The sequence below is a fragment of the Chrysemys picta genome, chromosome 9 (assembly GCF_011386835.1).
Source record: "Chrysemys picta bellii isolate R12L10 chromosome 9, ASM1138683v2, whole genome shotgun sequence".
Lineage (NCBI taxonomy): Eukaryota > Metazoa > Chordata > Testudines > Emydidae > Chrysemys > Chrysemys picta.
Genome location: NC_088799.1, coordinates 6,678,624 through 6,704,924, shown reverse-complemented (window position 1 = coordinate 6,704,924; position 26,301 = coordinate 6,678,624). Strand labels below are relative to the sequence as shown.

At 43.9% G+C, this 26,301-nt stretch overlaps 1 protein-coding gene across 12 annotated transcripts in view; it reads right to left on the bottom strand.

The window, feature by feature from the left end:
* Positions 1–26,301, bottom strand: part of DIS3L2 (DIS3 like 3'-5' exoribonuclease 2) — a 270,679-nt gene that overhangs the window by 98,905 nt on the left and 145,473 nt on the right. For all 12 annotated transcript variants that reach the window (XM_008173711.4, XM_065557595.1, XM_024110278.3 and 9 more), the window contains 2 exons: positions 12,552–12,664; positions 2,001–2,108 (listed from right to left, as the gene is read on the bottom strand). In XM_008173711.4, the coding sequence (XP_008171933.1) occupies positions 2,001–2,108; positions 12,552–12,664 (221 nt within the window). The remainder of the gene's footprint in view (positions 1–2,000; positions 2,109–12,551; positions 12,665–26,301) is intronic.

Genomic DNA, 26,301 nt, shown 5'->3' with positions numbered 1-26,301 from the left:
AGATCAAAGGCCACGTTCAGCAAGCAGAACGGCCTATTGACAGACTTCACCTCTTCCTAACCCTGAACAGAGAAAATGATCCCATTTCTCCTGCCTACACAAGCACCACAGTGTAGTAGCACTAGAGGTGCTTTGCCCTGACTCTCAAGGATAAGCTCTTGGAGAAAAGCCAAGCTGGAAAAAGGGTTGTGGTTGCCGTCTCCTCTTGGAAGGAGTAAGGTTCATTAACTTGCCTTCAATTCTTATTCAAACCCAGTGACCCAAACTTCCATTCAGACTTGAAAGGCTTCCCAGGAGAAATCTGTTTGTTGAGTTGGCCCTAGGCAATCAGCCTTCCAAAAGGAAAGCATAGTCTCTGATGTCAGAGACCTTTTCCTACTGGAATGCAGCCTGACTTCAGAGATCAGCATCCCCGAGCAGACATGAGGAAAGACACGGGGACTCCTCCAAAAACTTTCACTGGCTGAAATGTGGTGGATCTAAGTCTTGTTCTAAAACCAAGCATCAATATCTAAGAGGTAAGAGTTAGCAGCTCCTCTTCATTGCTCAAAGAGCACTTGGTGGTAAATACAAGGGCCAAATGAGTACCTGGTATTAGAGGGTGTCTTGAGCAATTAAAATTCAGGATACAGAAAGCTGAAGATTTCCCAAACAACAGTCTAAACCCTTTATAATGCTAGAGATGGGCCTAGAACTGAGGACGTTCCGCTGCAGCTGAACTTTGCAGTGCAGCCTCATTGCTAATACATACAATGAGATTCTGAGCCCTTCTGGAGCAATGTGGACATTTACAATGAAGCCAAACTAATTTTCATTGGAAAGGTCACCTCAGGATCACATCACCCCAAAAACCAGACACCCCAACAACCTTGGCAAGGACACAATGCATAAAAGCAACACGCTTATGGGAGAGCAGCAGGCTTGAAATACAAAAGAACTCTTCCTGTTTTCCAAAGCCTTTTAGGGAGGGGACACGCAGTCACTGTTCTGAGAGGGCCCTGCCACCATAAAAGCAACCAAGGAGCAGACTGTTATGCTGCCCAGAGGGATGGGAGATAAACAGAGAGAAAGAAATGAAGACCCAGAAAGAGCCGACTGCTCCCCTCACCACCGGTTCAAACACGAAGACAAGTGGACTATCACTTGATGCCTTCAATGCCAACGTGCTGTACCTGCATGCCTGAAATCATGAGAAATAAAGGTGATGTTTGTTTACACATTGCACAGCCCCCAAAGAGTACAACTGGGTCTTTTTAAAAGGGCTACATCATGGTATGCACATTAATATACTTTCTAGTTCTGTAAGTAATAACCCAAACTCATGATAAAGGGCATAAACTGCCCACCACAGGGGTCAGGAAGGAATATTTTCCTCAGTCACAGCACTGCATAACTGGCTAAATGTCAGGGGGGCTGAAGGCGCTGAATCAATATCTGGTGCTTCAGAAAAATGTAACTATTTCTGGAGACAAGATCCTGAAGAGACAAGTGGCCTAATATGGTGCTGCAGAAATCCTCTGTTCCTAACATTCATTCTCTCTCCCAGTCACCGTCAAGAACTCTGATTGTTTCCATCCCTCTCATCACGAGGATGTTCCAGTCAGTTGTTTCACAGAATCCTATCCACAGGACACAGTGTTCACAGGATGGGGGAAGACTCTTGAAGCCTTTATTTTGAGCAGACATGTTCCTGGATTACCCATGTTAGTACTCTGTCTGTTTAGATGTGGCCCAGTGCTGCTGCTGACCTTGCCCATGAAGAGCAAGGGGGGGGGGGGGGCCAGGGATAGCTCAATGGTTTGAGCATTGGCCTGCTAAACCCAGGGTTGTGAGTTCAATCCTTGAGGGGGCCATCTAGGGATCTAGGGCAAAATCAGTACTTGGTCCTGCTATTGAAGGCAGGGGGCTGGACTCGATGACCTTTCAAGGTCCCTTCCAGTTCTAGGAGGTAGGATAAGAGTCACGAGGAAGAATGAAGGAGACAGGGTGCACAGGGTTACCTTGCCTTCTGGAGTCATTTTCCACATTACAGAAAACGTCAGTCTGTCTTTCATAGGATTGAGACTGCACAACTCCTCGCAAAGCAGCCTGGGAAGCATAGGGATCACCTGAAAAAACAAGACAGCATGGGTAAGGACATTCACTTCTTGTGTCCTGACTCTCCCAAGGCACAGGTCCCCAACAAAAAGCAAGGAAAAGGTCTAAACAGAGTCACTTAAATGGAGCATCTCTTCAGCTCTCAAAGTTACAACCTCTATGCCTTCTGCAGCCTTCTCGCTGCCACTTTAACACTGGGAGGGATGGGGGAAGCTCAGCAAAGTATAACCGGAAAAGGCAGGAGTTTTCCAGTGGTTAGAGGCATAAGAGTCTTGCTTGATTCTGTTCCCTGCTCTGTCACATGCAGACTGACATTAGGTAAATAATTTAACTTGCCCTAATCTGCCCTCTGCAAAATAGGTATAATACTTCCCTATGGCTACGTCTACACTACCCGCCTGAATCGGTGGGTAGAAATCGATCTCTTGGGGATCGAATTATCACGTCTCGTCGGGACGCGACAATCGATCCCCGAATCGACACTTGTACTCCATCAGCAGAGGTAGGAGTAAGCGCCGTCAACGGGGGACCCGCGGAGGTGATTTGCCGCTGTCCTCACAGCAGGGTAAGTCGGCTCCGATACGTCAAATTCAGCTACGCTATTCGCGTAGCTGAATTTGCGTATCTTAAATCCCCCCCGTAGTGAAGACGTAGCCTAAGTCACAGAGATGACACAAGGCTTTACTGAAGTTTGTACAGCACTTCGGCAGCCTGGGTCAAAAGGCAGTGGAGATATTGGCTAGATAACCAAAGAAAAGCACTTGTTTTATGACTACCCTACATGCAGTAAAGGGATTGAGAAGCCAAGACAGGGAACAAGGATTATTTTTATTGTACTCGCTTCCAGTTCAACACAATACCAGTGTATATCAGAACCAGACAGAAGTCATTAGTTGGGATTTCATCTGTGAAACAGTAGCCCATGTCCAATCAATATTTGTTAAGCTGATCCCGGATGCCTATCAAATCAGTTATTCCTAAACTGACTATAGCCAAGAGTAAAGGTTTGGGGCCCAGGTCTCCTGCTGGGATAAATCAACGTAATTCCAGCGATTTCAATGGTGTTGTGCTGATTTAGGCCAGTGAGGAGTTCGTCTCTCTGGTTATTTTCCAGGTGACGCCTGCGGAAAAGATCATATTTAGCAGCCATTTAGTGAGTCAAATCTTACGATATGAAGTTTCATTTTTGTATTTCCTCTCTCATTATTGACCCTTTTGAAAAACAGTAAATACACTAATCAAAATGTGCATATTCTTATTGTTTATATAGGGTCAGAAATGAGCCTGGTACTTTACAGATAAGGAGGAACACAAATTTCCTGCTCAGAAGAGTTCGCAAAATTAATATTTTAGATATTGAGTTTAAGTTTTATTTCTACTGTTAAATCCCACCACCATAGTAAACATAGAAATAGGACTATCTAAGGGTATGTCTTCACTACCCGCCGGATCGGTGGGCAGCGATTGATACAGCGGGGATCGATTTATCACGTCTAGTCTAGACGCGATAAATCAACCCCTGGGTGCTCTCCTGTCGACTCCTGTACTCCAGTACTGCGAGAGGTGCAGGCAGAGTTGACAGGGAAGCGGCAGCAGTCGAAGACACCACAGTAAGTCGATCTATGTACGTCAACTTCAGCTACATTATTCACATAGCTGACGTCGCATAACTTAGAGCAATCCCCCCCCCAGTGTAGACCAGGGCTAAGTCACATTAACACGCACTGTTCCAAATCCTGACACCCATGTTTTAGAGATAGTTCTGCTGTATCTGGAACTCTGATGAATAACTGGGCTCTCAAAAAGCACAAGAAATAAAAATTAGGGTCTCTATTTTTTTCAAAGAACACACATTTCATATTTACCTTTAGCTTTCAAAGAAAGTTCTTAGAATATTTAATCACATTTGTAGTTTGGCACTAGACCATTGCTCATAAATCCACTCTAATTGCACTGTGTATTAATGCCAAAAGATTAACTGTATGGTCTCTTGACAATTCAGGAGCCACTTTCAACATGAATCAGCAGTGCTGGTTCAAGTGGAAGGTCAGAAGGGCAAAGATTATGATAAGCTGTTTCCCGCAACACAAAGGCCGTCAACTGTGTTATTCCAGTTGTGAAAAGCACGTTAACAATACTAGTAAGTTCATAATTTACAGATATACTACGTGAGGTCTGCCATGCTGCCTGGAAAGCCCAACAACACAAGGTTATAAATTTAGAATGAGCTCTGTCAACACACAGCAGAAAAGAGAACATAGGCGTTCTGTAGAGAAAGGTTATGGGATGTTGGAAATTCCCACTTTACTAAAATCTCATGTGATTGTTTTGAGTAAAATCCTTACTGACATGAACAGATCACACAGAACAAGTGGTAGTAGTTCAATAAAATTCCTAAATGCATAATCCAGAATAAAGAACGTAGGTGCAGGTGCTTCTTCTTTGGAAAACTGTCATCTTGTGATAACACAGACTACGGAGATCACATCCAAAAATCCATAAGGACTCACACTCTGGGATGGGGGCATCTGAAAGCACTGAACCCAAGCAGGCCTCTTTGTTGATATCAATGATACTTGATTTGAATACGTTTGTGTAGGACAGCTTTCCCCTTCCCTGATCTCCTACTGAAACAATAACATTCTGCTAGAGAAATACAGGATCCAGTATGCTTTGCATGAAATCTGTGGTGACCCTAGGCATAAAATATAGCTCAGATGATATGAGGGGATGCTCTTGTTTTAAAAAGTTCTCTTAAGTGTACTTGAACACGATTAATAACTGACTCAAGAGGCTACAATGGCACAGAAGGGGTGCTGATGATGTAAAACAAAGCTTTAACTCAGATTATAATTATAGTACTAAACACTCATCTTCAAGCAATTAATTGTTACAAACCTACTATATCGAGTAGAGAAGTATTACTCCCATTTCACAAATAGGGAAAAGGAGTTAGAGGCAAACGGATTTGAATGAAGCCAGAGAAGTCATCGTGTAAGGGTTGTTTCAATTCACAATCCTGTTTTAGGCCTTGATTCAGCAAGGTACTTAAGTGAGTTGTCCCACTGATGTCAATGGGACTTCTCATGCACTTAGTTACATATACGCTTAAGTGCTCTGCTGAATTAAGTCCTTAGTTCTGTGTTCAGGCCACACCTCCATAGTCCTGGTCAGTTGTCTGCATCTGTTTAATATCCGGATTCTCCTACATATTTTACATAGAGAATAAATTCACAGTTGTGACATACAAAGTTTGGGTCCTGCTTGCACATTTCGTCTCATGGCCTGACCACTAAGACGATACAGTCAAATACTGTAAGACCAACTAAGCATCGGATTTCTTAAGGCATACGAGGGCAGTATTTATACATAAAGCAGCAACAGTTCCGTCAGGTTTTGAGAAGAAAGGCGATCTTAGGGGGTGTCCCCTGGCTCCTTCTTTCACCAGAAAAAGGCTTTTGCAATAGGACTTGGAGTAGGAGGAGCACTCTGCTTTTCAGATGTAACATATGTAAAGATTTGTAAAGTATCAGTGATGCATAGCGGTGTCTCGAATAATCAACGGAGGCCTCATCTCTTCACATGCCTTACCCTTAGAATGTGCAAGGTGACCGTCTGCCAAGAGATAGCAATGTATGCCAGCCAGTACATGGATTACTATGGAATGTAGACATTCAGCTGGTTGAAATGTAGGGAAAGAATTCTACCTTAAATGTGAACTGGCTTCCTAGGCAAATAACAATGGGCTGGCTACGATGAGGCCCACCTCCTCGGGCTCTGTTTTTACTGTAACTGGAGCGTGGCACATCACTGAACTAAAGTGACCACCATGATCACAGGTACAGGGATTGACGGGCTCTCACTTTCGATTACTCTGAGAAATACAGTTGCAGAGATCGAATGGTAAAACTAGAAAAAAACAGTCTTCCAAATGTGGAGTGGGGAGGTAGTTAACAGCCCCCAGGAAAGTCTTTCTAATGTGCAGTAGAACCCAACTGTGTAAAACAACGAAAAGTGCACTTACTTCAGTAAGAATTAGAGGCTGATGAATACAACACTCTCTACTACAGGTTTGCATTTTAAATCAAATGATAGGCAGAGGGTTTAGCGTTCCCTCTCTCCATTCAGATAAACCTTCTTCCTGCCCATCTCCGAAGTGCGAAGCTGAATTAGCGACGGCCCAGCAAGCAAGCATCTTGAGGGAAAGTTGTTTCCTTTTGCCATGTTTTATCTGCTCCCCATGGTGCTTTCTGAGTCAGTTACAAATCTATATGACAAGCTTTGTGTGCATCCGAGGGGATGCGGAGGAGAGCTGAGAGAGACCAGATGTGAGGAACTGGGGGAGGGGGTTGTCTGAACAACTTATGAATTCTGGTTGACAATGTGAAGTTGTATTCTGAAAAACTGCTGTATCATGAGTATGTGTGCAGATCCACTGTTGCTGGCAGGTCCCGTAGCAGGTACACACCAGACAGATACAAAGGGAAATATTTAAGGTTAATGACAGTACCTTAATCACCCAAAGGTTCTGCTAAAAAGGCAGCTCAAACCTTAGAAATTCAGTCTAGCTGACCCCTCTGAAGGGGGGGGGGGAAGGTGAGAGCAGTGGAAACTTCCTCAAAAGGTAGAACAAAGGTGGCCAGGAAGAGTTTAAATAGCAAGCCACACGGCAAGAGAGGACAGGAAGATGAAGCGTAAGAGTGAGCAAGGTCAGTGAAGCTGGGGAAAGGGCTTCATGAGGGAGAGACCACCCAGCATGTAACAGCCTTGTGAGGCAGGGGGACACTGCCTCCCTGTCTTCCTGGACAGCAATGATCCCTAAGGGAAGGGTGAGATAGAAAGAGACCTGTGTGTAATGCTCATTGTTTTGTATGATCTGCACTCGCCTGTGCACTATATAAGTAAGTATAAAAGAGCATTAATGTGTTAGACTCTGTGCCAGGTGTGTGACTGTGTGTTAACAGCTTCACAACTGCCGCACGCCCCTGAGAGAGTTAAACTGCAATCAGGAGCATCACACCTTTGGGGTGGAGCTCTCTGAGAGGAACTCTTTAAATAACTGGGTGATCGGGGGGGGGGGGGGACACCGCGCTGCTCTTGGGGGCTATGAGCAGGTCGTCAGAGGACTTCCATTTCTGAGGAGAGGGAGTTGACAGAGTCAGGGCCCAGGAAACATGCCGGAGAACCCAAGGGAGGAATCAGATCCGTGGTCTGCTGAGGCTCTAGAGGCTTGAAACATGCCGGGACCCAGAGCACAGAGATCAGGATTCCCGTCACTGCAGTCCTAAGCAACAGAGGGTCCTGTGGCACCTTTGAGACTAACAGAAGTACTGGGAGCATAAGCTTTCGTGGGTAAGAACCTCACTTCTTCAGATGCAAGTAATGGAAATCTCCAGAGGCAGGTATATATCAATGTGGAGATAACGAGGTTAGTTCAATCAGGGAGGGTGAGGTGCTCTGCTAGCAGTTGAGGTGTGAACACCAAGGGAGGAGAAACTGTTTCTGTAGTTGGATAGCCATTCACAGTCTTTGTTTAATCCTGATCTGATGGTGTCAAATTTGCAAATGAACTGGAGCTCAGCAGTTTCTCTTTGGAGTCTGGTCCTGAAGTTTTTTTGCTGTAAGATGGCAACCTTTACATCTGCTATTGTGTGGCCAGGAAGGTTGAAGTGTTCTCCTACAGGTTTTTGTATATTGCCATTCCTGATATCTGACTTGTGTCCATTTATCCTCTTGCGGAGTGACTGTCCAGTTTGGCCAATGTACATAGCAGAGGGGCATTGCTGGCATATGATGGCATATATAACATTGGTGGACGTGCAGGTGAATGAGCCGGTGATGTTGTAGCTGATCTGGTTAGGTCCAGTGATGGTGTTGCTGGTGTAGATATGTGGGCAGAGTTGGCATCGAGGTTTGTTGCATGGGTTGGTTCCTGAGTTAGAGTTGTTATGGTGCGGTGCGTGGTTGCTGGTGAGAATATGCTTAAGGTTGGCAGGTTGTCTGTGGGCGAGGACTGGCCTGAAGAAGTGAGGTTCTTACCCACGAAAGCTTATGCTCCCAGTACTTCTGTTAGTCTCAAAGGTGCCACAGGACCCTCTGTTGCTTTTTACAGATTCAGACTAACACGGCTACCCCTCTGATACTTGACTGCAGTCCTAGTGGGTCGCCGGCAGAGAGCATTCACTAGGACCTATCACTGTGACCCCAGACTAAGAGAAACGGGCACTGAAGATGGAAGTTTTCCTGTGTAGTGTCTTTCTGTGGCAATAAAACTTAACATGTCCTGGCACACTGTTCAACAGCTAGTCCCTCTGGCTGGCAGGTTCACATTGGACCCTGCTTCTGAGAACATTGGGCTTTTGGGGGTTTGCCTCTTGGGTTAATAAACTGCCTCCAGAATCCAACGCCTCGTTCTCAGACCTAGTACTGATTCCTGGAGAGCTGGGGTAGCTGGAGGGGGCATACACACTGCACTGGAAAACTCCCCATTGGCTTTAAAAGGCAGAAACATCTGCTGGAGCTGGGACTGGCTCACTAGCCAAGTTCAGCAGCAGGTGAGCCAGGGCAGCCCTATAATCAATGGGAATTGCCATAGAGGTTTTTCAGGGATCAGCGGGGGGGAATCAATCAATCAACAAGACAAAGAGCAAAAAGAACAAATACTGTTTCAGAATAACCCCTGGGATTTTCACAAAGTCACACGGACAATTTTATTCCCCTCAAACAATCTAATTCCTCTGTTGCCCTCCCTTGGCTGACTGCTCTCAATGGGTTCAGGTTGATTATGATCAGTCTGCTGACTTCCATGAGTGACCCCTTCATCCTTGGTCTATCTGCTGAGGTGGTACATTACCAGTCTGAGCTTCCATCGGCCCGATGCGGGGAGGGGAACACAGATTTAACAATGGGGTGGGCTCAGCTGGCCTATCACTCATACACTGAAAGACACTCAAAGGAAATAGGCAATTTGTTTACGAGCCAAGATTTCTGCTTCAGAGTTTTCTTTTTTGTATCAACACTTCCATGAATTCAGATTTCGATCAACTCTTTGTTACCCAGCTTGACATTATCAAAATATCAACACCCTGACAACCTGCTGGTGTCAAAAGTGAATGTCTTAAAATCCTTGGACTCAACATGTAGACAGGCTTCCAGTTCCAATCTTTGATCTCTATTATAAAACAGGACCAGTAAAATATTGTAGGGATTTATGGCTGACCTTTCACTTGAGTTGCTTCACACCTAAAATAACAACACCATAATATGTGCCAAAAGAGAGAAAACTGTTTAGATTTTCTTGCTTTTTAAAACTTGATTCACTCTTACTTCTAAAACTCTGGCTTTTATTAAACAAACTGTTAGCCATTATACAATAATTTGTCTTCTGGACAGATGGTTCAGGGGAATTAAATATGTAGATTTATTTAATTTCCTTTTTGGGAGAATTTGCATTATTCTAAGTCATGGCAGCATCACAGCTGCATTTGTGGAACAGTTCCATCAAAGGAAAGTCTATTTTCTATGAGCGTGACCTTGCCATCTTATTGTTTCAAACCAGCTCTTATTACCCTCTTCTGTCCAGACCCACACTTATTTTGTTAGAATTAATAACCATCACATTAAAGAATTAGGATTTTCAGATCCAACATTTGATCAATTTTTAACCAAGTTAGAGACACTGGGAAAGTCTTCCATATTTTCAATATCTAATTTGGTTTTCACTCTTAAAAATGTATCCATTCAGGGCAAAAGGATGGATAAAATGCCACTCCTGGAGTTAACAAACCGAGGCAGTTGGAGACCAAATAAAGATTTAGGGCATGACAAGGCATTATGTCAGTGGGAATCCTAGTTATACAAAAAGAATGAAATCTAAAGCTGGTTGAAAACTTTCTGTCAAAACTGTTCTTCAGCAGGAAATTGGGTTTTCAAATAAGCGATTTTTTTCCATAAAAAGTATGTTTTCCATGGAATTTTTTTTTTAAACAAAAAGAATTAAGCCTGAAAAGCAAAATATCTTGATTTGTAAATGCTGCCACAGTGCCTCATGGGTGTTTTAGTTTGATTGCCTCATATCCCCATTCTCCTCTATATGAGAGACTTCCTGCAGGACTATATCTCCCATGACACACCAGGGCTAGCAACTCTCACTGTCTTGGAAAGGGGAGGTAGCAGATCATAGTAGACCACGGTGCTTTATGGGAGATTTAGTCCACCCAGGAAGCCCAGCCCATAGAAGAGAATGAGGCACCCAAACTACAACTCCCAGGAGGCACCATTCCCAAACCAAAATATTTGTTTTCAGTTTTTTATATAGGATGCTCGCTTACTGATAAGTTGAGTTCTCTGGACAAACTGTGTCTTCAGTTCCACACTGTAGCACCTATGTGCCCTGTGTCTTGCAATGAGAGAACTATTCTAAAACAGTTTATCCATTTGAAACCCTTGTGCATGGACCCACAGAGGCAGTGTTTCAATTGCTATTCCAAGTGGCACCCCCGTGCCCATAAGCACTTAAAAAGCCCCTGGATTTCTTTGGATCCTCCACAATTCGGTCCTATCACTAATCAACTAAAACGTCATTGAAATAAATTATAAATCAGCTACTAAGAATAAACAACTAGAAATTGAAACCAACATAACTGCACAATTAGCATCAGAGAAATAGTTCTGAATCCCCTGTGGCTGGTGGACAAAGCAGAACAGAGGACCGTTACTGGGATGTGGCATTTTATAAGCACAGGTCAATACACACACACCCTCTAATGGATAAACTGTGTTACAATGTTCCAGGACCATCAGACTCAGCACATGAGAGTGGGAAACTACAGAAGCAATTTCGTGAGGGAGAAGCAAGTGTTACTGACACAGGAAAGTTTTAAAACCTTCAACAATATTTCTAGACTGTGTCCAAACAACAGCGAAAGGTCAGAGCACTGGTGAAGATGTTAAGGAATTAGCATGCATAGGCTACTTCTGTCAAAGACCGTGGCCCTGCCTCTAGTCACTCTCAGCCAGACATAACACAAGTGCAACAAGAGCAAATTTCCAAGTGCAATAGGTTAGGCATGGATTCACGTTAACTGATGGGAGAAATCTTTAGTTTCCAATGCTCTTTCAAGCTCCCACCGAGATGTGAAGGTGCCACCTTATGAATTATAAGCAAATCTGGTAAGGAGGGGATGGGAGAAAATGTGAGTGATCTGCAATGACCTAAGCGGAAGAATGTTAACCAGAGATGCCCCTTCTTCTGGGCACATCTGTGGAACAACAGTGGAAAGTGTCTCTTCTATAAATAGGATGTAGCCCAACTGATCAGGAGGGAAGAACAGGATCTGCTCTTATGAACCTTGGGCTGTCCCTTCATATTCCACTTTCTGTTGCTCCTGCTTCAAGATTACACAGTAGGTTGGCAGAAAGAAGGTTATTTGGCTTCCTTCAATGCAAGAAGAGCCTGTAATATTTGATGCAGCCTGAAAGCACTTTTTCACATTTAACTGTGAAAATCAGGAACAACAGGATACAGATTTGGAATGGAAGTTTCCTAAACTTACCCCATCACATAATTTAAAATCAGCATATATGCACTACTACATTTTACTTCAGAAATGTAGCATTTGTTTCTTAAGTTGCTTTGATTGATTCCTGTTGAATTTCAATTACATTTTACTGTACAATGAAATTGTGTATTCCTGTTTTATGCAACGCCTTCTTTGGATGTACTGGGATTTTGTACAACTTAGTTATCCACGTGTTGGATTTGCTTGTTTCTTGCAGGTTTACTATATTAATGGTTTGAGTTTCATAGAATCATATGACTGGAAGGGACCTCGAGAGGTCATCTAGTCCAGTGCCCTGCACTCAGGCAGGACTAAGTATTATCTAGACCATCCCCGACAGGTGTTTGTCTAACCTGCTCTGAAAAATCAACAATGATGGAGATTCCACAACCTCCCTAGGCAGTTTATTCCAGTGCTTAACCACTCTGACAGTTAGGAAGTTTTCCCTAATGTCCAACCTAAACCGCCCTCGCTGCAATTTAAGCCCATTGCTTCTTGTCCTATCCTCAGAAGTTCAGAACAATAATTTTTCTCTCTCCTCCTTGTAACAACCTTTTATGTACTTGAAAACTGTTATCATGTCCCCTCTCAGTCTTCTCTTCTCCAGACTAAATAAACCCAATTTTTTCAATCTTCCCTCATAGGTCATGTTTTCTAAACCTTTAATCATTTTTGTTGCTCTTCTCTGGACTTTCTCCAATTTGTCCACATCCTTCCTGAAATATGGCGCCCAGAACTGGACACAATACTCCAGTTGAGGCTTAATCAGCGTGGAGTAGATTGGAAGAATTATTTTCTCGTAAGTTTGTTTCATTGTTTCTGATAATGATCCTTTATAGTGAATTTAAGGTAAAAGGGAGACAGATCTCAGAAAAGGGAGATGGCTATTCTTACCTTCTGCACTAGATACACACTAGTTGCCCTTCCACTGGCCACTTGATCCAGCGCTGTTCCTTCCAGAACAAAGTAACTCACATCTGCGATATGAACACCCACTTCAACGTTTCCTGAAATTGCATCGGGAAATCAGTATAGTATTAAGGGGAAGTAATTGCATCCAAAAGTCACCTTTCAAGAAGAATTTCTACAGTTTTACAATCACTAGACTTTCTGCCAGGTCATTTTTGGCAGAGCAGTTATTCAAGAGATATGAGTTCTGTGAGTTAACACAGAGCCATCCATAACGAGACAGCAAGAAAAATGTACAAGAAGATGGCAACACGCAACGTTCACAAGTATTTTGCCTCTTTGGACAGGTCTTTACATTTCCAGATATAGATTCTTTTGACTGATTATTCTATTTAGCAACTGACACAGTAAACTCTACTCTCTCTCCCGCGAAACTGGCCAGGAATTGTTGCACCTAAGACTGGGGCTGATAAAAGCGTTATATTCTACGATGCAGCCTCTGATCACCCTCATCTAAAGTTGAAGTACGCACTGCAGAGACTACAATTTGGGGGGCCACAGAGTTTTGTCTGGAACTAAGAATTCTTTCTTTATCTAGGTACCGATATGACCCTGTTACTGCAAGTGAATATGCAATTAGTAAGAAGTGTGTGACCATGTCTTTCAAATCTGGACCTTGTTACAATGATCCAGGCCTTCGTTACCTTGATATCAGGACACTGCAAAGCAACTTACATGGGCTACACCTGAAAATCATGTAGAAATGTAAAGTAATACAGAATGCAGTTGCAGGCTTATTATGCAGTACTTCAAGCAGGAAGAACATTACACTGTCGGCTCTTAGGCCTTGGCTACACTTACCCGCTAGTTCGGCGGCGAGCGATCCAACTTCTGGGTTCGACTTATCGCGTCTAGTCTGGACGCGATAAGTCGAACCCGGAAGTGCTCGCCGTCGACTGCGGTACTCCAGCTCGGCGAGAGGAGTACCGCGGAGTCGACGGGGGAGCCTGCCTGCCGAGTGTGGACCAAGGTAAGTTCGAACTAAGGTACTTCGAACTTCAGCTACGTTATTCAAGTAGCTGAAGTTGCGTGCCTTAGTTCGAATTAGGGGGGTAGTGTAGACCTGGCCTTAGATCTGCACGAGTTTCCATTTCATTTCCGGGTGGAGCATACGTTGCAGTTTATGACCCATTTAGCCCTAATTGGCTTAGACACTGGACACCTGAAAGCCCAGCTCTCTTCTTGCATGATATTGTTGCAGTTACAATTAAAGGAGATATTAGCAGCCCCTGGGTTTAAAGTCAGGGGGGCTGCTCACAAGCTGTTTACCATGAAGCAGGTGTCTTTAGCTTGGGAAGTAATTTAATCCCACGGTCCAACAGAGCCTGGTTTGTTGATCTTCAAGGAAAACTACAAGTGTTGTCTGTTTTTTCACAAAGAGCTGGGCTAACAGATTTACAGTGATTAGCCGTAGAATATTTTTAATTCCATTGATCTTTCAATTGTTAATAGGCTTTTTTGTTTGTTTTTAAACAGGGTTCACCCTGGGATAATGATAATCTCTATATAAGGATAATCTATATATAAGGATAAATATCTGTAATAGAAACAGATATTTCTATTACAGATATTTATCCTTATATATAGATATATTTTTTTAAATACAATTTCCACTAACTCTGTACTAGTAAAAAAAACAAGTATAGGGCAGCTTTGTAAGCAGGTGTAAAAATGAAACATGATTATTATTTTAATCTAATTTCTGTATTTTAAGTGTAATTTGATAATAAACAGATACAATAACTAAGCACTGCAATTTATCTGACTGCACACCCTTCTGATGATGCTAGACCAGGGGCGGGCAAACTTTTTGGCTTGAGGGATAGCTCAGGGGTCTGAGCATTGGCCTGCTAAACCCAGAGTTGAGAGTTCAATCCTTGAGGGGGCCATTTAGGGAACTGGGGTAAAAAATCTGTCTGGGGATTGGTCCTGCTTTGAGCAGGGGGTTGGACTAGATGACCTCCTGAGGTCCCTTCCAACCCTGAGATTCTATGATCGGGTTTCGGAAATTGTATGGAGGGCCGGTTAGGGGAGGCTGTGCCTCCCCAAACATCCAGGTGTGGCCCAGCTTCCCCCCTCCCCCCCCCCCCCCGCTTCTCACCCCCTGATGGCCCGCCCCCACGGGACTCCTGCCCCATCCACCCCTCCCCCCGCTCCCTGTCCCCTGACAACCCATGGAACCACCCACCCCTGACTGCTCCCTGCCGCCCCATCCAACCCCTCCTCTCATTCATGACTCTTCCCCCCCAGGATTCCTGCCCCATCCAACCCCCCCTTCTCCCTGGCTGCCCCATCCAACCCCCCCCTCCTTCCTAACTGCCCCCCGGGACCCCCTGATGGCCCGCCCCCACGGGACTCCTGCCCCATCCACCCCTCCCCCCGCTCCCTGTCCCCTGACAACCCATGGAACCACCCACCCCTGACTGCTCCCTGCCGCCCCATCCAACCCCTCCTCTCATTCATGACTCTTCCCCCCCAGGATTCCTGCCCCATCCAACCCCCCCCTTCTCCCTGGCTGCCCCATCCAACCCCCCCCCTCCTTCCTAACTGCCCCCCGGGACCCCTGCACCCATTCAAACCCGCCCTCTGACCGTCCCAACCCCTATCCGCACTCCCCTGCCCACTATCCAACCCCATCTGCTCCCTGCCCCCTTACCAAGCTGCCTGGAGCACCCGTGGCTGGCGGCCGGCTGGAGCCAGCCACGCCACTGCGCCACCCAGAGCACTGGGTCAGGCCGCGGCTCTGCAGCTGCGCTGCCCGGCCGCCCAGGGCTCAGCACGGTGCGCTGAGGCTGCGGGGGAGGGAGAACAGTGGGGGAGGGGCCGGGGGCTAGCCTCCCAGGCCAGGAGCTCAGTGGCCGGGCAGGAGGGTCCCACAGGCCATAGTTTGCCCACCTCTGTGCTAGAGTTTAATATGCTGGGAACTGAAAGTTATACATAAGCATATATGAAGGCAGCTAAAAAGTACAGGAAAGAGGGAATGCTGGAATTTAGCTTTGTCCATCTAACCTGTATTCCATTAAAGTGGCCTGCAGAGAGTAAATACAATGGGCCGCAGTGGGAGAGTGTAATAATCCCGTCCCACGCCGAGGGACAAATTCCATAAGTCATTAGAAAGCTTGGGAGAAACTTCTGTAGATTAAAGATCACACGGTTCACCTCAGATAGCTGCCTACAGCTGTGTTGTGATATTATCAGATGCCCTGAAAGCTGCTCTACATGGATCAAGAGCCCAAGCCCGAAACTACTTAGACAGTACGTCTAAGACCAAGAGTTTTAATATTACGAGCATTTGAAGCCAACACTTTCAGAAGGTAAAAAAAATACTGATTTCTTTTGAAGCCAATATTGTAATGTACTGACCCTACAGGCAAATATTGACCAAAGGAAAAGGAGAAGGGGTCATTACATCATGACTTTAACGACACCTTCGTTCAATATGCGCACCGTTACACATGTGAACTTTTTTGTCCTCAGCAGAAAAATCGACAAACCGAGAGAGATCTCATTACATGAGATAATAAAACATGAAGGTAGCCAATAAAAACACACTGAGCCGAGTTAAATTTCACTCAGGATTCCCACCAGAGGTTCTAAAACCAGGGGTCAACTTGAGCCCTCTGCGTTTGAACTTTTAATGGAAACCCTAAGTAAATATTTTGTTACCTATATTGATATAATGTGCACTGGCAGCTCTCAGGTTTATGTTGCTAAAAGTATGACTCACTCATTCCCCTCCTACAACCCCCCTCCCCCCAAAAAAGTCCAGTCCAAGAGAACTTTAAGATACAGTATAGAGCTTTCGGTAATCAGCCAATACGACTTCTCTTAAGCCACTGCTTTTAATATGTCCTAGACAAAATACCATACTAATCTGTTCAGCAAACGCTGCACAGGAATAACTACCGAGCGCTTTCTTCTGGTTTATTTGCTAGGAAAATGAAAGATCTTTGTGGACAGAATAATGTGGTTTCCCAGAATTCCCCTCCGGATTTGTAGGTATTGTTTTCTTTTATTGAATTGATGTTTGTTTCAATGTCCCAAAAGGAAAGGTTGTAATATGGAAATTATTTCGTAAGGGAAAAAGAGTGCACAATCTGCAGAAAGGGATGAAGAGTTAGACCAGCACATTCAGTTATAAAAAAGGACAAATGTTGAGGTCAGAAAAATACATGTCAGCACTGAGAACAGAGGCCTCTGGGAAAAGTAAGGATAAGCACAGTGCAGGCCACTGCATTCTACAAGGAAGTCCACATCCACCTTCATGTTTAACGAGGAAGTACAATTTCAGAGTAAATGGAGGCGGCAAGTCCCAGGATACAGTGCTCCATCCTGACTGAGTTTCTCGAGCAGCCCGTCTTCCAAAGAAGCTTTACAAACCACACAGACTTGCTTCACCGCTGAAATGCAGTGACCTCTAAAGATACAATGCAACCACAGCAGGGCACAGCAACACAGACTTGTGTTCAAGCCACAGCAACCTTTACCAGAAGTTTAAGATCGGATGTAAAGAAGAACACTGCACCCAGTGAGAAACGTATAGGAATTTAGTCAGGCAGATTATTCAGCCTGGAATCGAAGCAGGAGCTGAAAGCTAACACCTACTTCAGTGAAAAGTGCCATGGGATCTTTGATGGCCAAGAGAAGTCAGGACCTCGTGGTTTTATCTCATCTAAAACTAGTCAGTTTTAACAGAGATAAAACTAGATTCCTCACTCCCATTCTGACAATGTCATCGCTAATTATGCTGCATTAGGGCTGGACAAAACTAGGTTACTAGATGCTATGGATTAGGGAATATAGACTATGCCATGTATGTTGGAGGGAGAAAGAGGAACTGCTTGAAATCAAACAACTGCATTGCAAGATCCACCAACAAAGAAGAGTTTTCATCCAGAGCTCTACAAAGCAGAAAAACAGATCAAATGACTTGCTTTCACCCTGCAAAGCTTCCTTTAGGCTAACACATTTTGCAAGATTAACAGTCGCTGCGGTCATCACACTGATTACATGCAATCGTAGAAATGCTGCAACTGAAAAACAATCCTGTTTTTCACCTTGCAGAAAGACAGCAAAGCTTTTCCAGCAACACAATTCACTCCTAGTTTAACAACAATTTAGCGGCTGGATAAGACACAAATAATGGACTTGTGCCATCTCCAAGTTCCTGCAATACAGTGTGTGAGCTCATACTGAAGTTTAACAAACGACAGAGCTAACAATGAAGCTTCACGAGGCTCCAATTGGTTTTAGAGAGGGGGCTCACTCTTTGATTTGAAAATCTAATTTGTTCGAGCCCACTCCCAGATGTTGTATGGATGCAAAGCTGATCAGATGCTGAAATCAAATGTGAATGTTTACGTGTGTCACCTCGCAGGAGAGGTAAGAGCGAGCTCTTGTTTTCGACTTCTTCGCTGATGATCTCATTTTCCTGAACAAAAACAGTCTGAAGAACTTTTTTTCCTTCATTATTGAAAAAAGGATTAAAGAGGGGAGTGAAGAGAAAAGGCTCTTTCAATCTGCAAGTGCTCAGCAAGAATTGCCAGCACAGCGATGTGTGTCAAGTGTTTGTTCTAGGACTTTGAAAGCTGAAGTTTCTATTTATGGGAACGGCAAGTAAGACAACACCCTGGTAGTATATTCATATTCAGAGAAGGCGACCAAGCAAGTTAACATCGCACAGGTTTTTGGCACGCACTGTATAGGAAAAAGCAAACATTTCATGGCCACGAAGCTCAAAACCCAACATGAAGATAAGGTGGCAGACGACAATTCCTTAGAATTTGTACACTTCCTCCTGGTTTCTACCCCACCTCCACCACCAGGAGAATAGATGACTTAAAAACTTCTGTTACTGCAAATGTAATACAAGAGCATGGCTGAAACAAAGACAAACAACTAATTGAGGTTTGCTTACTATTAGCACTACAGAAGCATAGGGCCCCAAGCAAGAATTAGGGTCTCATTGTGGTAGGTGCTGCACAGAGAAGTAAAAGACAATCCCTGCCACAGAGAGCTCCCATTCTAGAACGAGGGCAAGATGCAACAGGTGGATGAAACAAATAGAGGTAGGAGGGTTGGGAGGACTTGGTATCAATAAAAATAGTACCCATTTGGTTACATGGCATCAGGCGGATGGCACTTAAGGTATGTCCACACAGCCCCCTGGGAGGGTGCATCCAAGTGCAAGCAGACAGACACACGCTAGCTCTGCTCAAGGTAGCACACTAAGAATAGCGGTGTGATCACAGAGGCATTGGGGGGGGGGGGGGGGGGGGGAAGACAGCTCAGGCAAGCTGCTTGAGTATATACCTGGGGGTTGGGCTGAACTGTAGTTGGGTGCCCAGCACGAGCCACCATCCAGGCCATCTGTGGCCATATTGCTAATTTTAGTGTGATAGTGCGTCTCTCGCTAGCCATGCTGAGAAGCTAGACATGCCCTCTGAGTACACTGAGTCGTGGGGAAATGACTGGAACTCATTACTACTAAACTTCTCTAGCACCGGTGGCATTCACGGTGCTTTAATATACACTATTACATGACGTTCCTGCCTCAGGGAATCCTCACACAATGGATGCAACAAGAGGCGTTAGGTCTGGTGACATATTTACCTATTTTAGGCAGCAGCAAGACCATCACAGTAGCATATGGTCACCAAAGAAGAGCAAACAAGGATTACACTGGTACCTCCAAGTTTCATATACTAAAGTGCCTGGCTTGGAAGATATGGTGGAAGAAAAGTAGTTGTAAAAAACTGCCCACCAAAGAGTAAGTTATTTAGACTGCTCTGAAGCTCAAAGATTAAAAGAATAGCTTTTATTTGTCAGCTGAGGTCACTTTTCTAGCCCAGAATGCAAAGCTCTTGTTCAAACAAAAGATGTGTTTTATTTCATTTATTTTAAAATAATGAGGGGAAAATGCTTAAACCTTACTTGCATGCCCTGTGGCCATTTTGGTTTCTGAAACCACATTGCAACTGGGCATGAATCTATTGCCTTGTTTACCAAGAAACTCTAAACCTTTTAATGGCACATGATGCTGGTCCAGCCCTCTGAAGTACAGTTACACATATTTTCAGTCATTAATATTTTTCCTCTCTCACTAAACCCTCCTGTTATCAGCTCCTTTGACATAAAACGTGGAAGAAAAACTTTTGGCAATAAAAACAGTCCCATGTCTTGAGTTAGTGGATAAGTGTGGCGCTAAGTTAGCATTTTCACACAATCGTCGTCATGAAAGTTACTTTCTAAAAGATCTCCTGTATCTTCATTTCTGGAACCCGCTGAGCTGGGAGGTAGGGAGTTTAAGTAAATGTCTGCTAAAGTGAACATTCTGACAAGAGGCAAGAACTAGCTATGCATACATAGTGTACAACACTACATGGCAAAGATACAGATGAGGTGCCATGTGCCACCAAGCTTCTCAGCAGGTGTCAGCTTCAGGGGAGGTTCCATTCCAAACCTCTCCACCGTAGATCAGAACTAGAAAGGCTCCCCAGCACCCACCACGATAGATACAACTCTCCTGCTTCCCACCCCATAAAGAGGCCTCTCCTTTCAGTAATAGCCTTTCTGAGGTCTTCAAGGCACTTGAGCTTCTCGCCACAATTCTACAAGATGATTAATTATTCATTATATGAGATTTGCTTAAAAATAAAATATTTTTACAAATAATTTTAGGTTACTTTTGTTTTCTGGCATCATAGCCTTCAGGGTTCACATTTTCAAACTGTTTTCTGCATCTATGGGGGCTAGCAACATTAAAAAAAAAACCAACAGATTCTCACTTAGTCACACAAATCCAGGAACTGGGGCTTTAAACAAATATTGCCACATGCACAATACAATCATGAGCCAGCAACAAGCAGGTAGTCTCTGCCCCAAAGAGCTTACAAATCTAAATAGACAAGACAAACAAAGGATGGGTAGGGAACCAACAAAGAAAGACGTGTAATCTTAAAATGTTGTTTTCTCCCACTTGAAAGTCTTTGTACTTCCTGGTTTTCTGAAAATATGTCAGAACATATCAGGACAGCCAACGACATGAGCGATGCATGCAACGATGCATTCAAGAATCTCTTCTGAGAACCAGGAAGTTCCAAGAGGATTGCACAGAAAGGGAGAAAAATAAGCTATAAATTAAACATTTTTTTTAATATCACTAGTGTGATTAGTGAGGGCACCAAACACCAATCTGTGAATAACTCCTGCTTGCTTTGTAGTTCGCTCTTACAGTGCTGTTTTACTCTGAAAAATGCCTGTGTGAAAACAGCCCCTCGTAATTCAACAGAGTTGGTCCTTGTGTGCACTGTGTTCATTCACACTCATCTATGCTCACTTCAGTGATTAAAAGGCTTTTTTCATCCCCCTTTTTATTCTGGTTACTTCAATATTGCTAGAAGAGTGAGAGCTGTAATCCCTTCCTCCTTGTGCAACCACAGCATTGTTGACTAATGGTTGATTTACACACAGTTTGTGTATCGCATTAACTACAGCGGTTTAGAAACTGATAAAGTTAAAGCAGTAACAGTTCCTTAGCATGGATGCAGCTGTACTGGTATAAAGGCATTTATAACAGCATAGCAGCATGGAGTTCTACAGCACAGCCCTACCTCTCTTCTATTTATCTCTTAGATCATTTGCATGACAACAGTACTTGCATTTCAGAGTCCTTCTGCTCTAACCCGGAGGTCATCTAGCCCTCTGACATCAAGTGAGCACTGTGGAAGTGACTGCAGTTTTACAAACAGGATTAGGGTTGGCTTCAGGTAGGGGAAAAAACAGAAGTAGACGTTCTCATGACGCGGCCTTAGCGATAAAGAACAAGTGAAGACGAAAAGCAGAAATATGAGATTGGAGCTAAACTGCTTCTAAGTGGAACATTTTCCAAAATTTCCATGGCTGTATCACCAGTTCTTCAAATCGTTTTAGAATTATGAGGAGGAGACTAACTCCATCTATTAGTAAATTAAATGCTGTACGCAGGTCTGTCATAGACCCACATACGGTCTTTGTCCACAGCAGCTAATAAATTAAGCATCCAATGTTCTAAAACCATTCCATAATAGGGTTTAAGAGCTACCTTTTATACTGCAAAACTAAATGTGTAGTACACCTTCATAACAAGGCGTCTCCTGGCACTTTACAAACAATGCATTAGAGAGCCCTGGTTTTATATGCCAAAATCCTAAGCCAAATAATTTAAGTTTAGATTTAAATACTAGGGGCAGACTTGACATTTAAAATCTTCGCTAAGAATGAATTCCACAACACTTCCCAGCTCTGAAGGGCAAGTTCTGAGAGGCAAGTGGAAAGCTCTCGATGAGCGCCAGTCAGGAGAGTACACGAGGTGTAATTCTTTACCAGGAAAGCAGTGTACACCTTTGAAGCACTGGGGATGTCCTGTGAACTTTCAGCTCCTGTGACAAGTCTTGCTGCTGAATTTTGAACCAGCTGCCTTTGATACCATGTCACATTCCTGAGGCAGACAAGCACAGCATTGCAGGAGCCCATTTCTGTGGTCACTAGGGCATCGGTTGCTTCTAAACCAGTTTCTGACAATAGGTATTGCTGCTCTCAACATGGTAACATTTTCACAAGCACTTAAGTGGTTTAGGAAGCCTAAGCCCTACTGACCTTGCACGAGGGGGGAGGGATAGCTCAGTGGTTTGAGCATTGGCCTGCTAAACCCAGGGTTGTGAGTTCAATCCTTGAGGGGGCCACTTAGGGATCTGGGGCAAAATCAGTACTTGGTCCTGCTAGTGAAGGCAGGGGGCTGGACTCGATGACCTTTCAAGGTCCCTTCCAGTTCTAGGAGATGGGATATCTCCATTATTATTAAAGAATAGAGACTTAGATTCCTAAGAGCCTATGTCACGTTTCACGCAATAGCAGTAGGCCTGTGGGTGACTCAGGCTCTGGATATCCCCAGTGAAGACCACAGAACCATGTCTCCCATTGGGATGGCAGACATAAGCAGGGAGACCCAACCATCCAAATCCTGTGTGCGCATAAGCATTTATTCTCTAGCAGACAGCATCCAAATAGAGAGCGCAGCCTGCTAGTTGGCTTCACGCTTTTATGAAAGGTTTCCAACTGAATTCCAACTAGAAAGTGTCAATATAAATTAGAACAGAATTGGCAAGAAGTTGCCCGGCTGGTGATCTTGATCATTCAGGTCATTGATTGTGAAAATATCAAACTTAATTTTCCAGAGGGGAAACGCCCTCGGGAGGAACATACCAAATATTGACAAGGGCAGAACTTACTGCTGCATGTATGAAATCAATGTTTAATTGCCGGCTGGAGGGCAAAGCAGAGAAGTATCCCAGAGACTAAGGGTAGGTCTACACTTACCTCCGGATCCGGCAGTAAGCAATCAATCTTCTGGGATTGATTTATCGCGTCTTGTCTAGACGTGATAAATCGATCCTGGAAGTGCTCACCGTTGACGCCGCTACTCCAGCTCAGCGAGAGGCATCGACGGGGGAGCCTGCCTGCCATGTCTGGACCCGCGGAAAGTTCGAACTAAGGTACTTCGAATTCAGCTACGTTATTAACGTAGCTGAATTTGCGTACCTTAGTTCAAAGTGGGGGGTTAGTGTGGACCAGGCCCAAGTCCCCCACATAAAAAGCTGAGCTTTATTTATATCGCTGAGCAAGAAGTAAAAGGGAAACATGAAAGCAAGACACAAGTTTATTCGTGCTAAGCGTCAGGATGAACGAGAGAACTGCACAACTGGTCAGGCAGGCACACCCTGGTGGTGGGAAAAGAGAGCATCTTACTTCTCTGAAGCATCGAATACTGATCGACCGCGGAGGCAGGATATCAGACTAGCTGACCCTGTCTCTGGTCTGCTCTGGCAACACCTGTGTACACACTGCAAGCAGAAAGATGGACGAGGCCCGGGTGGGAAATTGCTGCAGGCGAAGGAAAGCGCTCTCCCATTTCTGTGATGTCACCTGTTTAGATAGGAAGCTCTTTGAGGCAGGGTCCTGTTTTCCCACCTAGGGCGATCAGATGTTCCAATTTTATAGGGACAGTCCCGATATCCTGGGCTTTTTTTTTTTGTTTTTTTTAATATAGGTGCCTGTTACCCTCTACCCCATCCCAATTTTTCACACTTGCTATCTGGTCAACCTATTCCCACCATGTGTGCAAAACTGCCTAGCAACTTTTGGATATTGCATAAACAACGAGTTCTCTTAAACAGCACTATCAGTTAAACTGGCTTTTTATTCAAAAGATCAATGGATAGAAAAAAAAAAATGCGCAAAGGACTAGAAATAGGGAAAAAACACTGCTGGTTTCTCTGTTGAACACAGAATCAACCAGGCAGGGGGCACCAGAGATAGAAGGTCTGGGCGAATATTCCTGACTCGGGCCCCAAGTGAACCTTTGTTCCAGATCTTTTTCCCAACAAATGGCAGCTGGAGACACACTCACATTAAACCTCCCATTAAGACAAGTTGTTAAGCAGGTCAGTGAGGCAGTGATCGTGCGTCTGTGAAAACACATTTCCATCTCAGAAGGAGCTCCTTGCTGGTAGCTGAAAGTTGCCACAGGAAACTGAGATTGGCTGTAACAGGACTTTTCTTAACAGCAAGGCTCACAGCCAATGTGGTGAAGGGAAAAGGGACAAATTTCTGGCATTCAGACCACAAATTGTTTCTCTTGCTATCAAAGTCCCACTCAAGAAGCTAATTCTATCAGGAAATTCGCATTCATTGACTCCAGAGAGATGGGAAGTGGCACCCAACAGCCTTCAAGATAAATTACAATCATTTTGGGTGTAGGAGGTCGCCCTGTTCCTGAAATGAAGGTCTGAAGGGGGGAGGGACCAAGGTTTCTTTTCTACGAGGTGGGTCCCTTTTGTGATGTCTACATTGAACACAGTCACGTTGCCCAGACTGCATGGGCGTTGGCCTTCAAACAGACCTTGTAATTCAGTAACAGCCAAACATGTCGAAGGTATTTCCTTCAAGAAGCCTTGACATTTCAGCTTCTTTTAGGATAGGAGGTAGCCTCTGAGCTTTCCCTATATTTCTTTTTCTACCCATCGTATCTTCCTGTCATCCAACTTTATATTTATACCCTTCCTAAAAGCTTACTTCTGAACTAGTTTTTACACTTTTCAAGTAATGAACATACAGTTAATGACCAAGAGGTACTGTACTGAATTATACTGTAAGGGGATGTTTTCCCCTCCACTATAACTGAAATCTTAAAGTCCTAAGAGTTGGCAAATTAAAAACTAAATCAAACCTCCAGCTAACTGGGTATTTGCTATGAATATTTTTTATGACAGAATCTTTGGTATTTGGACAAAACGAACAAAATTCAGGAGTGAGATTAACTGTGTGGGAGTTTATTTTCAGCTCCATTTGTACTCTCTTATGTTTACTCTTTAGATGGGTCTTCAGAGTCCGATCTATTCATTGACAAAGCCCAGTTTCCACTGGATTTTCCTGTGCTCTGCCTATGATTTGAAGTTTTTCTTCATGGACACTTCAGGCATCTGGCCTTCAAGGCCCTTTGCAAAGAATGGAAATCCCAGGTAGGATGTCTCCAAAAGGTAGTATACGAAAAATACTCCGAAGCCCTTTATCCAATTACCAGACTCCTGAATTGCATAGACTTCAACACTTGCTTTTGGGTGTTTTCTTGAATATTTAACTGAAGCTTATTTTTTACCCCATACCGATAAATGATCATAAGAGCCACTGGTACATGAAAGTCTGTACCCCTAAATCTTTGGGAATTGTCCCAGGTCCTGAATGTATTAAGTTATTTACCCAGGTCTGAGTTGTAACTTTGATTGGAGAGCTCATTCTCATGGCAAGAACAAACCAAATGACCATTATTAAATGGCTATGCTGCTGCTTGCATAACCAAGTTCAAGTATTGTAAGCATGCTTGCTAATTCAAATGGCCCCTATTCAAATTGTAAGCTTTCTGGAATAGAAGCAGAGTCTTTTTTAAAATAGCCAAAGCACCATGCAAAGTTGTCATGCAATCTATATCTACAGAAGGATTTCATGTAGTGAATCGTGCACACGTTCAACAATTTAAGCTTTCACTTAATCTTCATGAAAACTTGCTTTTAAATAAATGCAAGAAACAAAATTATAGTTAGAGTCTAACAACTGCTACCCCAAAACAGGTCACGGTTCCATTCTCTATTAGCTTCCATCCCGTGCTTCTCTACCAAAACTATCCAGGTACAGCAGAACTTCAGAGTTACAAACTGACCGGTAAACCACACCCCTCATTTGGAACCGGAATTACAAAATCAGGCAGCAGCAGAGACCGGGGACTGAGTAATACAGTACAGTGCTAACCATAAACTGCTAAAAAAAAATAAAGGGGAAGTTTAAAAAAGATTTGACAAAGTAAGGAAACTGTTTCTGTGCCTGTTTCATTTAAATAAAGATGGTTAAAAGCAGAATTCTTCTTCTGCATAGTAAAGCTTCAAAGCTGTAGTAAGTCAACGTTCAGTTGTAAACTTCTGAAAGAACCACCATAACATTTTGTTCAGAGTTACAAACGTTTCAGCGTTACATACAACCTCCATTCCCGAGGTGTTCATCACTCTGAGGTTCTACTGTATTGGGAACAGTACGTTTTCTCTTGAACCACCATTTATTTGGGGCCAGGTTGCAATACCCTTATTCG